The 10,866-nt window shown below is 40.5% G+C and overlaps 2 protein-coding genes across 2 annotated transcripts; one reads left to right on the top strand and one right to left on the bottom strand.

Moving 5' to 3' along the window:
• Positions 1–4,216: 4,216 nt before the first annotated feature.
• MELLADRAFT_65261 (uncharacterized protein) lies at positions 4,217–4,621 on the top strand (the record flags this gene model as incomplete). Its single annotated transcript, XM_007412693.1, has 1 exon — positions 4,217–4,621. The coding sequence occupies one exon, from the start codon at positions 4,217–4,219 to the stop codon at positions 4,619–4,621; it is 405 nt and encodes a 134-aa protein (XP_007412755.1).
• Positions 4,622–7,459: 2,838 nt separating this feature from the next.
• On the bottom strand, positions 7,460–8,387 carry MELLADRAFT_108897 (uncharacterized protein; the record flags this gene model as incomplete). Its single annotated transcript, XM_007412696.1, has 3 exons — positions 7,460–7,785; positions 8,041–8,196; positions 8,309–8,387. 3 exons carry the CDS (start codon positions 8,385–8,387, stop codon positions 7,460–7,462), a joined length of 561 nt encoding a protein of 186 aa, XP_007412758.1.
• Between the last annotated feature and the right edge of the window lie 2,479 nt (positions 8,388–10,866).

Here is a 10,866-nt window from a genome sequence, read left to right on the forward strand (position 1 = left end):
TAAGCTCCTTGAATACTTTGAGAAGCCGATCCATGTGACAGGAGAGGTATGTAATGACTTTCATCTTCAATCATCACATCTCTCCCATTCCTGTTGAGAGATTCCTAACGTTTTCAACAGGTTGGAGATGACCCTCGTAGGTATTGGTGTCGATGGTGTGGCGAGTATTACACTCGAGGCAAGCACAGCCACTACAACCTATACACTCATCGAGATGGTGGTAAGGATCGACCACCTTGCCGGAGACGAAATCTCGCCATCCAAAGTGGTCATGACCTGCCTCCAACATGGAGGGAGCAGCAATTGGATATCGTTCAAGTAGGAAACAACAATTCCAACCACACACTCGACTCGTTTTTATCAAAAAGCTCATTCAGTGTTGAGCTTTTCAACACTGTCTTGGTGTTGTGGATTCTACGTCATGCATTACCTTTCTCACGATTCCATGACCCGGCCCTCCGAGCTGCCTTCAAGTTATCAAATCGATCAGCTAATCTTAGAGGAACCACTTGGGCGTCAGAGACAGCCAAAAGTATATACAAAGATCTTTCTTCAACTGTAATCAAACAACTTCAAGTAAGTGTCCACTTCTATCAACATCTTTCTCAAATCCCAGCATACTGATGTGATCCTGGTGTGATTTAAAGTCAAACAGAAGCAAGTTCTGTCTTATATATGATGTCTGGACGACCAAAGGTCGACGCAAGGCATTCATGGGAGTTTCTGCTACTTACATCGACGATGAGTGGATGTTCCAATCCAATCATCTCACTCTTAAATTGATTACCTGGCACCATTTTGGGCGTCTTCTCGCACAGCCAGTTGGTCGATTTTTAATCAGTCACGGGCTACATAAAAAAATAAGTATTTTCACCTTTTTTTGGTCTTATTTAATTTGATATCTTGATTTCCTCATAACTTGTCCTTCATTTAATATACAAGTGCTGACATGTATTGTTCCTTTTTTACATGCTTGCTCAGACAACAGATTCAGGTAGTAACAATAAGACCATGGCAACTGAGCTTTCGTCTATGTTTCAACACGCCGCAACTCCCGTTGATTGGGACTCGGACGGCCATCAGGTAAGATGCTACACACACAAGATTGGTCTTGTGGTTAAAGCGGGTCTCAAAGCTCTCGGTCTGAGTGCTGGACATGTCAAGCCAACCACTGAGCCTGGAGTCACCTTGCCAACACCGACTTTCACTCTCAACAAGGGTGACGACAATATCAACTTTGGCTCTTCTGGCGATGATGAAGACTTGAACAACTCTGACTCTGACGCATCAGACAGAATTTCAGAAGCTGGTCTAGATGATGGAAATGGTGATGAAACCGATGGAAGCATAGCTCGTGCAGTTGCTAAGGTAAGACCCTTTTCCCAGCTCTTTCACACCTTTGGAACAATCACTCATTTGACTCTGAGCTTACAATATAGGCCAAGAAATTCAATGGCTTGTGTACTAGAAGCTCAGCCAGGCGTCACGAATTTGTGGCCAAAGCTGAGCAAATGGCACCTGTAGCTACTAGCCTTCTGGACTAGTATTCGAAGAAAAATAAGACTTTATGGTCGGATAAAAGCCGATACTCTCAACAAGAAAATGCCGACGCGTCCGACAAGTCGGGCGCCCAAATTTTACATGTCTTTTTCTTCAAATTCTTCCTCCCAACGTGTCCGACACCACCAAAACTTCACAAATTCACTAAGTCCAACACGCAGCACCACTTCACAACTTCACATCTCACAAGAACCCAAGACCACAAGTTCACGGCCTTAACTTAACTAAATCCCACAGTCAGATACTTCACAAAGACTCACAAGAGCAACACTCACGATTCACCTCCTCAACACACAACTTCACCAGTTCACACTCACAAAGAACCATTCACAACTCGTCAATACACCTCAAGATCCTCTCAATCACATTCTTATTGACATGTCCTACATTCCGATCGATAAGGAAGGCAATCCATTCCTTCAAATACCTCCGGATGGGACTATCCTCAAAGATCTCGAAGCCTTGTATGCGTATCTTGATCCTCTCACCGTCGACCATGGATACAAGTTATCGGTTCTAGACTCTCGTTACCCCACCATGGACGCCTACATCGAGTTCAAGTGTTACAAAGGCCCTACTCGCCATGCAAGATCTCCTGGAGACTGCCCATTCTATGCTCGGGCAGATAGAAAGAAACCAAACGACTCCTGGATACTCACAATACCAAACCCACATCATAATCACCCACCATCGACAAAAAAACTCCCTTATCATCGTCCAAAGAAACCTAGAGCCCTGAAATCTACGACACTCGAGCCTATACCAACACTCCATCCACCTGAAAAAACCAAACCTCTCGTTCTTTCCAAACGATACACTAATATCATCAGCCGCATGAAGAGACTTGAAGATGAAACACAAAAATCCCTCCTTGATCTTCTCGAAAAAGAATTGGACATCGCTGAGATGGATCAAGTCATGAACGACCACTTAAACAAAGAAGCCCAAGATATCATAGAACTCGAAGCAAGCCTGAAAGATTTAAAAAAAGGAAATTCCAAAATCAAACTTCAAGCTACGAATCCTACCTTCAAGGAGACTCAAGATACCCTGAACCTCCCAGATGCGACTCATCTCAACCAACACCCATCCAAATCCTCTGTTGTTTCACCAGATCAGGCCCCCACTGATGCAGTGATGCCCTCAAAGGTAGGAACCGTTTCAAAGGTAGGCATCATTGCTTGATCATCTATCGACTTCATGCAAAAATAGCAAGAATAACAAGACTTACTCATATCATGATTATGATCGCATCCAGTCGCATATCAAGTCACCCTCACCAGGCAGCACACATGCTCCCCCAAAACCACCTCATATTGTCCTCAACACCCGTGCTCCTGACCCACCAATGTCAACACCTCCTCCATTTACTTACGAAGAGGAAGATGATGACAAAGGAGAAGATACTTTCAAGACCCCCAACGAACACTTTCCGACCATTCCTTCTATACATGGAAGCCTGCAACATCCACTCTCATCAATTGTCGAGCAACATCGTGGAAAACAACCATCGCCAAATGGTCATGTGAACATTCTACCAATCGATGATGTGGTTCAAAATTTTATACCAGTCAATCAACCTCAACAAAATCAGCCAAGCGAAGAAGACAAGCACTTACCTGACACTACCTCCAAGAAGCGCAACAAACGCCGAACAGCAAAAGGACGGCAAAAGAAAGCCAAAGAACCACAAAACACAGCCGAAGAACAACAACACACACACACGCCCACCCCTCTGAAGAACACGGATGCCAATAAAGTCACTACTGACCATTTCCTTCAGGACGAGGACAAAATGAAACAGCAACTCCCGCTTGCCTCGCCTTCACCTTCCAAGAAACGAACCCAACAAGAGCAAGAGTCCATTCAAGCCAACGTACCCCCAGCCAAGAAGAGCAAGAAACGAACAGCTTTACCTGTTGCCACGCGATCCTCAGCTCGAATCAAAGGTATCAATCCTGAAGACCCATCCATGAAAACTTCAGCTAATCAAACCGCTGTCAATGAACCACAAAAAAAAAACATCGAATCAAACCCTCATGAAGATTAAACTTAAACTACAACCCGATGCCCAAAATATTCCACCTGTCAGTCTCACTTCATACGCTGCTAGCTCTCCAATCCAATTGTTTGACGATGCTGAGAGTTCCCTCCTTGACCTTTACCTCCAGCCCGAAACCAAAGCAAATGAAAACAAATCGGCTCTAAACGATTCATCTATACAGGTTAGAACCACTCTACAACACCATAAAAGGAGACATACACTAACTGTACTGTACTTTTTGCACAGTCTTTACCTTACATCGACGAGATTCCCTCCTACTTGTACCCCTACTTAACAGATGTTACCGATGTCCCACCTGATGGACTTTGCGCCTTTTCATCTGTTGCTGTTTCTCTTGGTCGTACACCGGATCAAGCAACCACTATTCGCAGCAAGCTTGAACACGAGGTTATGTCCCGATACAAATGGTACGAGGAACACACCTCAAAATTTTGTCTCAATTACGATATCAAACGTATACTCAAGATACTTCAAAACCCAAACAAAACGGCCGGCCAAGAACTATGGTTACCAATGCCTGGAGCATCAACAATAATCGCGAACACGTACCACCAACCAGTCATTTTTTACACCAAAAATCTCGCTGCAACGATGCACACCGTTCCTTTCTTTTCACCTCCAACCTCTGATATCCGACCCATCATCATCGCACACGTTGCAGGCTATCATTATGTCTCCTTAGAAGTCTCCCTCAACCCTTCACTACCTATACCTCATCCTAATCCGGAATGGTATAGTCTACATGATCAAAGTGCACAAGGTTGGGATGGTATCTATTGCCCAAATGTGGAGGTTTTCAGAAAGTTAGCAAAGGCAAGCAGGCGAGCTAGAAATGAAGAATGGGCTCAAAGTCGTGCAGGTTTACCAGAGCCAGATGCAATATCACTGGTCTCTGAGGAACCACAAGAAGGAAATGAAAGTGACAATCATAGGGACAACGAAAAAGAAAATGATGAAACTGCAAAAAGTTCTCCTCTATCTAGCCCCCGATCTTAAAAGTGTACATGTATGTAATCTCTTGCGAGAATGTATGTCAAATACATTCTCGCCAATATCTCCAATATAGAATTCATATGAACTCCACAAATCTTCATGAATTTGAGTGGCCACGTTAGAGTAAGCTGCCCTGTATTGACCTCTTGTGAAGTTCATCACATCATTGAAATGTTCAATGATGCGATGAATTCCATAGTTGACCTTGAGTTACGAACACTTTCACACTGAAATTCAATGGGAACCCACATTGAGCTACATAATACACTAAAATTTTGTAGGAACCAGAGATAACAAAAGCGGAAAGTGTACGAAGAAAGTTCACAATTGAATGTGAGCTACATTTTGAAACTTCATTTAGGAAGTCACATTTGATTGTTGATAGTTCTGATTCAATTGTGAACTTTGTAGCCATATTGTGAACTGATTATTTATACAGTTTGCATTTAATTGGGAACTTCGTAGAGAGATGGTGAACTGAGTATACAGTTCACATTTGATCTCGAATGTGAACTGTAGACAAATTGTGAACTGAATATACAGTTCACATTTGATCTCGAAATTTGCAGACAAATTGTGAATTGAATATACAGTTCACATTGAATTGTGAACTGGATTAATAGTTCACATTTAATCTTGAAATTTGTAGAGATGTCACATTTAATTGTGACCTTTGTAGAGAGATTGAGCACTTAATATACAGTTCACAAGTTCACATTTTTTTATGAAATTTGAGGAGGAATTATGAACTAGATATATAGTTCACGATTACTTGTGAAATTTGTAGACCATTCACATTTAATTGTCAACTTTAGAGATTGTGAACTGATTATACAGTTTAAATTTATTTGGGAACTTTGTAATTGTGAACTGAATATACACTTCACATTTACCTGTGTAATGGAAATGTACAGAGATATTGTGAACTGAATATACTGTTTACATTTCATTGTGAACTTTGTAATTGTGAACTGATTATATACTTCACACTCAGTTGCGAAATTTGTAGACAGATTGTGAACTGATGATACAGTTCAAATTCGATTGTGAACTGTATCATCAGATTGTGAACTGAAGAAACTGCTCACATTTAATTGTGAACTTCATGGGTCGGTCAGATTTTATTGTGAACAGAGTATCTCGGTTTTATTGTGAACTGTGTATGAACTTCACGATCAAATGTGAAGGTCGTATTGTATTGTGAACTGAAGAAACAAACAGTTCACATTTAATTGTGAACTGTTTGTGTTGGTCAGATTTTATTGTGAACAGAGTATCTCACATTTATTGTGAACTGTGTATGAACTTCACAATCAACACAATCAAATGTGAAGCTCGTATGAACTTCACCATCAATTGCGAAGTTCATAGCTTTTGTGATTTAGGTTTCCAACTCACATAGCATTTATAGAAGTAACTACTATGAAGACTATGAAGTAAACATATATGAAGCATTCATATACTTATGCGAATGACATCACATTATTATAAAGGGCAGGTCTATGAACTATATCAAAGGTTGACATCCAATTGTGAACCACTGATGATTATAGACTACATTATCATGTAAATGTGATCTTCAATCATTTCATATGATCTTCTTTCATTTCCCTACGTTACATCTCCCATGATGTTTTCAAGGTTTCAATCGACTTATTAAGCTCTCATTTAGTTGAGAACTAGACATCAGGTTCAGATGGATTTATGAACAACACTACATTATTATAAAGCACACCATTTGAAATAAACAAATGCCTCAATTGTGAAACACACCCATAGAAGCATGGTGAGTTATGATCTGCATAAAATTTCCTATTGGATAGCACTGACTGTAAAGTTTACATTTCAAAGTTCAGAAAACTGTGAAATATGACAAACCATTTCGATGTGAACTGGTTTCAAATTTGAACAGCATTTGTGAATTTTATATATTTGAATGTGAACTTGACTCATTTTGTGAAACGAAATGAGTTAGTGACCTCTTCATATCAAGAGGTCAATGGGTGTGAACTGCAAGATGTGAGCCGAATTAGATATGTAGTTTCACAAGTGACTGTGTGAACCAAAGTCAGACTTCACAATATTATACAATCCGAATTGTATAATATTGTGAACTGTCTAATCCAGTTCGCATTTGGATGTGAACTGTATAACCAAGTTCACTTTTGGATGTGAACTGGTTTCAATTTGTGAGCAGTGAGTGAACAGTAAATTGTGAACTGTGTCATTGAAATGTGAACTTGATCCAATACGTGAACTGCAAATGTGAATTGGCAGTTCACGATCACGGAGCACAGCAAATCAAGTTCACATTGGGATGTGAACTGGTTTCAATTTGGTAGCAGTTAGTGAACAGTGAATTGTGATCTGTGTCATTTAAACGTGAACTTGATTCGATACGTGAACTGCAAACGTGAACTTGATACAAAGCAAGCTCACGTGGTGTGAACTTCTTTGGCAGTTCACAATCACGGAGCACAGCAAATCAAGTTCACATTTGGATGTGAACTGGTTTCAAGTTGTGAGCAGTGAGTCAACAGTGAGTTGTGAACTTTGTCATTTAAACGTGAACTTGATTCATTACGTGAACTGCAAATGTGAACTTGATACGAAGCAAGCAATGAGGTGTGAACTTCTTTGGCAGTTCACAATCATGGAGCGTCTAGGCGATAATAGCTTATGTGATCCAACCAAGTGAACAAGCTAATATGAGACTCATATTATCCAGGGGAAATGATCAAGAAGAAAAAAATAGATACAATAGATATAACATCCTATTTGATTCTAAATGGCATATCATCAAGATGGTTGGTACGAAAAGTTTGTGGTGATGAAGGAAACCTAAAAATCATTTCGCCAGATTCCTAACTTGATAGCTAAATGCTTCATCTTCAGATGAGCTTGTTCCGCATAACCGGTCAAGACCCTTGCTTGATATGCCTCCGCTTCTCTTTCACTCATACCCTGTTGGTCAATCTTCACCTTTTCAAGACGATGCACCAAAGATTGGGCAATTTGACAAGAGCATCCAAAGCGGGTGATTTCAGCTGACTCTGGTTCGACTCGTTCTCCATCTGCATTATAAGTTTTGGAGGCCGTTGTGGGATGATGCACTTGGGAGTTCCACAACATCTCGACTATACCATCCGAAGCATCCAAGTCGACCGCTAGATTGTAGTCATCCAGAACAAATTGGGCTCCAATACAATTTCCACGTGAAGCCGTCTCTCCTCGCATGTAGAGTTTGCCTGTGGCCCGGTCTATCAATGTGAACAAGCCAAAGGCATATTTTGATGCATCCTTGTCTTTGTGTTTCTTATTGGTGAATTCATCAAAGGTGACTACAATATTCGAACCGAATACCTTGGAGTTGGGTGACACGTAAAAGGATTCGTTTGCCCATGATGGGGCATTGGTTCGACTAGCAATTGAAGCATTTGACTCAAATGCATATAAAGAAAGGCCACTGAATCGCTCAGCAAAGAAGGATTCAATTGCAGGGAGATTGCCCTGTCTTTTCAAGTCGGCCTCCATCTTCCACAGATCGTTGGCCGTGGTTGCATTCCAAGTGTAGTGACCTAAGAACAATGTGTAAGTCAGTGAGGAATCATTCAAATGGGTCTTTTTGATTGGCCTAACTCGCCTCCTTTGACCTCTGGATCGTAACCTGGACGGAACCCTGCAGCAAACATACGACCGAATTTGCGACCCAGTCTCCTGGCCCGGTAAGTAGCACCATTTGTTTTAACCTTGCCTCGAGCTTTGGCATGCTGGTAGATAGTACTAATCAAATGATTATAAGCTTCATAAATGTTGTCCCCCATACTGGCCTTCTCCAGAAATCGTACAACCAGTAAGAGCTCAGATGTATTGAAATCTAGACAGACGACTGTTCCATAGGTCAAAGTGAACCTTGGCTTCCCATAGTGTCTTCCCTTCCGAAAAAAAAGGAACTTTGAGTCGAGGGGAAGACCATAGTGGCTAATCAGATTGGCCTTTTGAATGGACCTAGCATTCGGAAGAGGTTTACTTGGCCTTTCAAGGTGCTTTTGAATTGAACGATTAAGACGTGATAATCGGGTGGCTGGTGACTTATACTTCCCCATAACACTACTTCCGTTTTGATGTAATAAGAACTTGAAGATAAGGAATAAAACGTTTGAGTAATACTAGTAAGATAATAGAAGAAGAATGATTTAATGATATATGAGATGAGAGAGGAAATAAGTGAGGATGATGACAAGATGTGAGAGTAATTATCCACAAGTTCCTCCTAAAACAAATCAGGCAATATCAAACTTATACTCCCTTCTAGCTTCTGAATTATGCGTCGCGATGAACCAAGGTCCGAAGCATGCAAGGGAAGTATAAGAATGAGATCACTTGTGAAAGGTTGGAATGGTCGATATTATCTGATCAATGTCACCTTGGAGAGGGAATTGGTTTCAAAGGATGATTGAAAAACGTATGAAATAACGGGATTCTGAGGAAGGAAGAAAAATTCTATTCTGGCGGTCAGAATAGATCAGACTGTGAATTCCCCACGGGCCTTACCTCAATAAGTAGGCATTTCAGCGTGCTTCATTGGCTACTTTGGGCAGGGTGTTTAAAAATGTCAGACTAAATGAATGTCGAGGTCGGACAATGTGGACGGGGTTGCACGTTAAGCCTAATTGAATGTGTATGTACAGCGCACAAGCTATCAACATCGTATCTCTGGTCCACGATACTGTTATAGTCCAGAATTATACAAAGCCACGTTTCAGGAAGGAAGAGAAAGTACATTAGAGAAAAGAAAATGGGTGTTTAGACACCAGACTTGAGTTTCTCCACCTTAAAAAAACAAGAGGCATAAACGTATAGAGGCATACGTTTCGCCCCTATGTTTTTTTAAGGTGGAGAAGATACCACAAATCTTAAGATTGATATTGGATTTTGAACTTGAAGAGGAGGTAGTTCGAGAAAGTGTTGACAATGAAAGTTTTCCCTCTTGCAGGAAAGCATATTTAACAAAGAATGAAAACAGATATTGCCCACATCTTCAAAGATTTTGCGTGAGTTTTGTACCTGGGAGGAAAACAATACCACTATATTTAAGGTTGAAATTGGATTTGCAAGGTGAAGATGAGGGAATTCGAGAAAATCTTGATAATGAACCTTTTCCCTCATGCAGGAAAGCGTATTTAACAAAGAAGCAAAACAAAGATCTTGCACATCTTCAAAGAGTTTGAGTGAGTTTTGTACCTGGGAGGAAGACAATACCACAAATCTTAAGATTGATATTGGATTTCGAACTTGAAGAGGAGGGAATTTGAGAAAATGTTGATAATGAAAGTTTCCCAGAATGCGGGAAAGCATGTTTACCAAAGAAGCAAAACACATATTTCCCACATCTTCAAAGAGTTTGTGTGAGTTTTGTACCTGGGAGGAAGCCAATACCACATTATTTGAGATTGCAATTGGAATTCCCATTTGAAGATGAGGGAAATCAAGAAAATGTTGATAATGAAAGTTTCCCAGCATGCAGGTAAGCATATTTGACAAAGAAGCAAAACAGATATTTCCCACATCTTCAAAGAGTTTGTGTGAGTTTTGTACCTGGGAGGAAGACAATACCACAATATTTAAGATGGACATTGGATTTGCAAGTTGAAGATGAGGGAATTCAAGAAAATGTTGATAATGAAAGTTTCCCAGAATGCAGGAAAGCATGTTTAACAGAGAAGCAAAACACCTATTTCCCACATCTTCAAAGAGTTTGTGTGAGTTTTGTACCTGGGAGGAAGCCAATACCACAATGTTTGAGATTGAAATTGGATTTCCCATTTGAAGATGAGGGAAATCAAGAGAATGTTGATAATGAAAGTTTCCCAGATGTGGGAAATAGGTGTTTTGCTTCTCTGTTAAACATGCTTTCCTGCATTCTGGGAAACCTTCCATTATCAACATTTTCTTGAATTCCCTCATCTTCAAATGGGAATTCCCAATTTCAATCTCAAAAATTGTGGTATTGGCTTGCTCCCAGGTACAAAACTCACACAAACTCTTTGAAGATGTGGGAAATAGGTGTTTTGCTTCTTTGTAAAATATGCTTACCTGCATGCTGGGAAACTTTCATCATCAACATTTTATTGATTTCCCTCATCTTCAAATGCGAATTCCAATTTCAATCTCAAATAATGTGGTATTGGCTTCCTCCCAGGTACAAAACTCACACAAACTCTTTGAAGGTGTGGGAAATATGTGTT

Source organism: Melampsora larici-populina (assembly GCF_000204055.1).
Source record: "Melampsora larici-populina 98AG31 unplaced genomic scaffold MELLAscaffold_32, whole genome shotgun sequence".
Classification (NCBI taxonomy): Eukaryota; Fungi; Basidiomycota; class Pucciniomycetes; order Pucciniales; family Melampsoraceae; genus Melampsora; species Melampsora laricis-populina.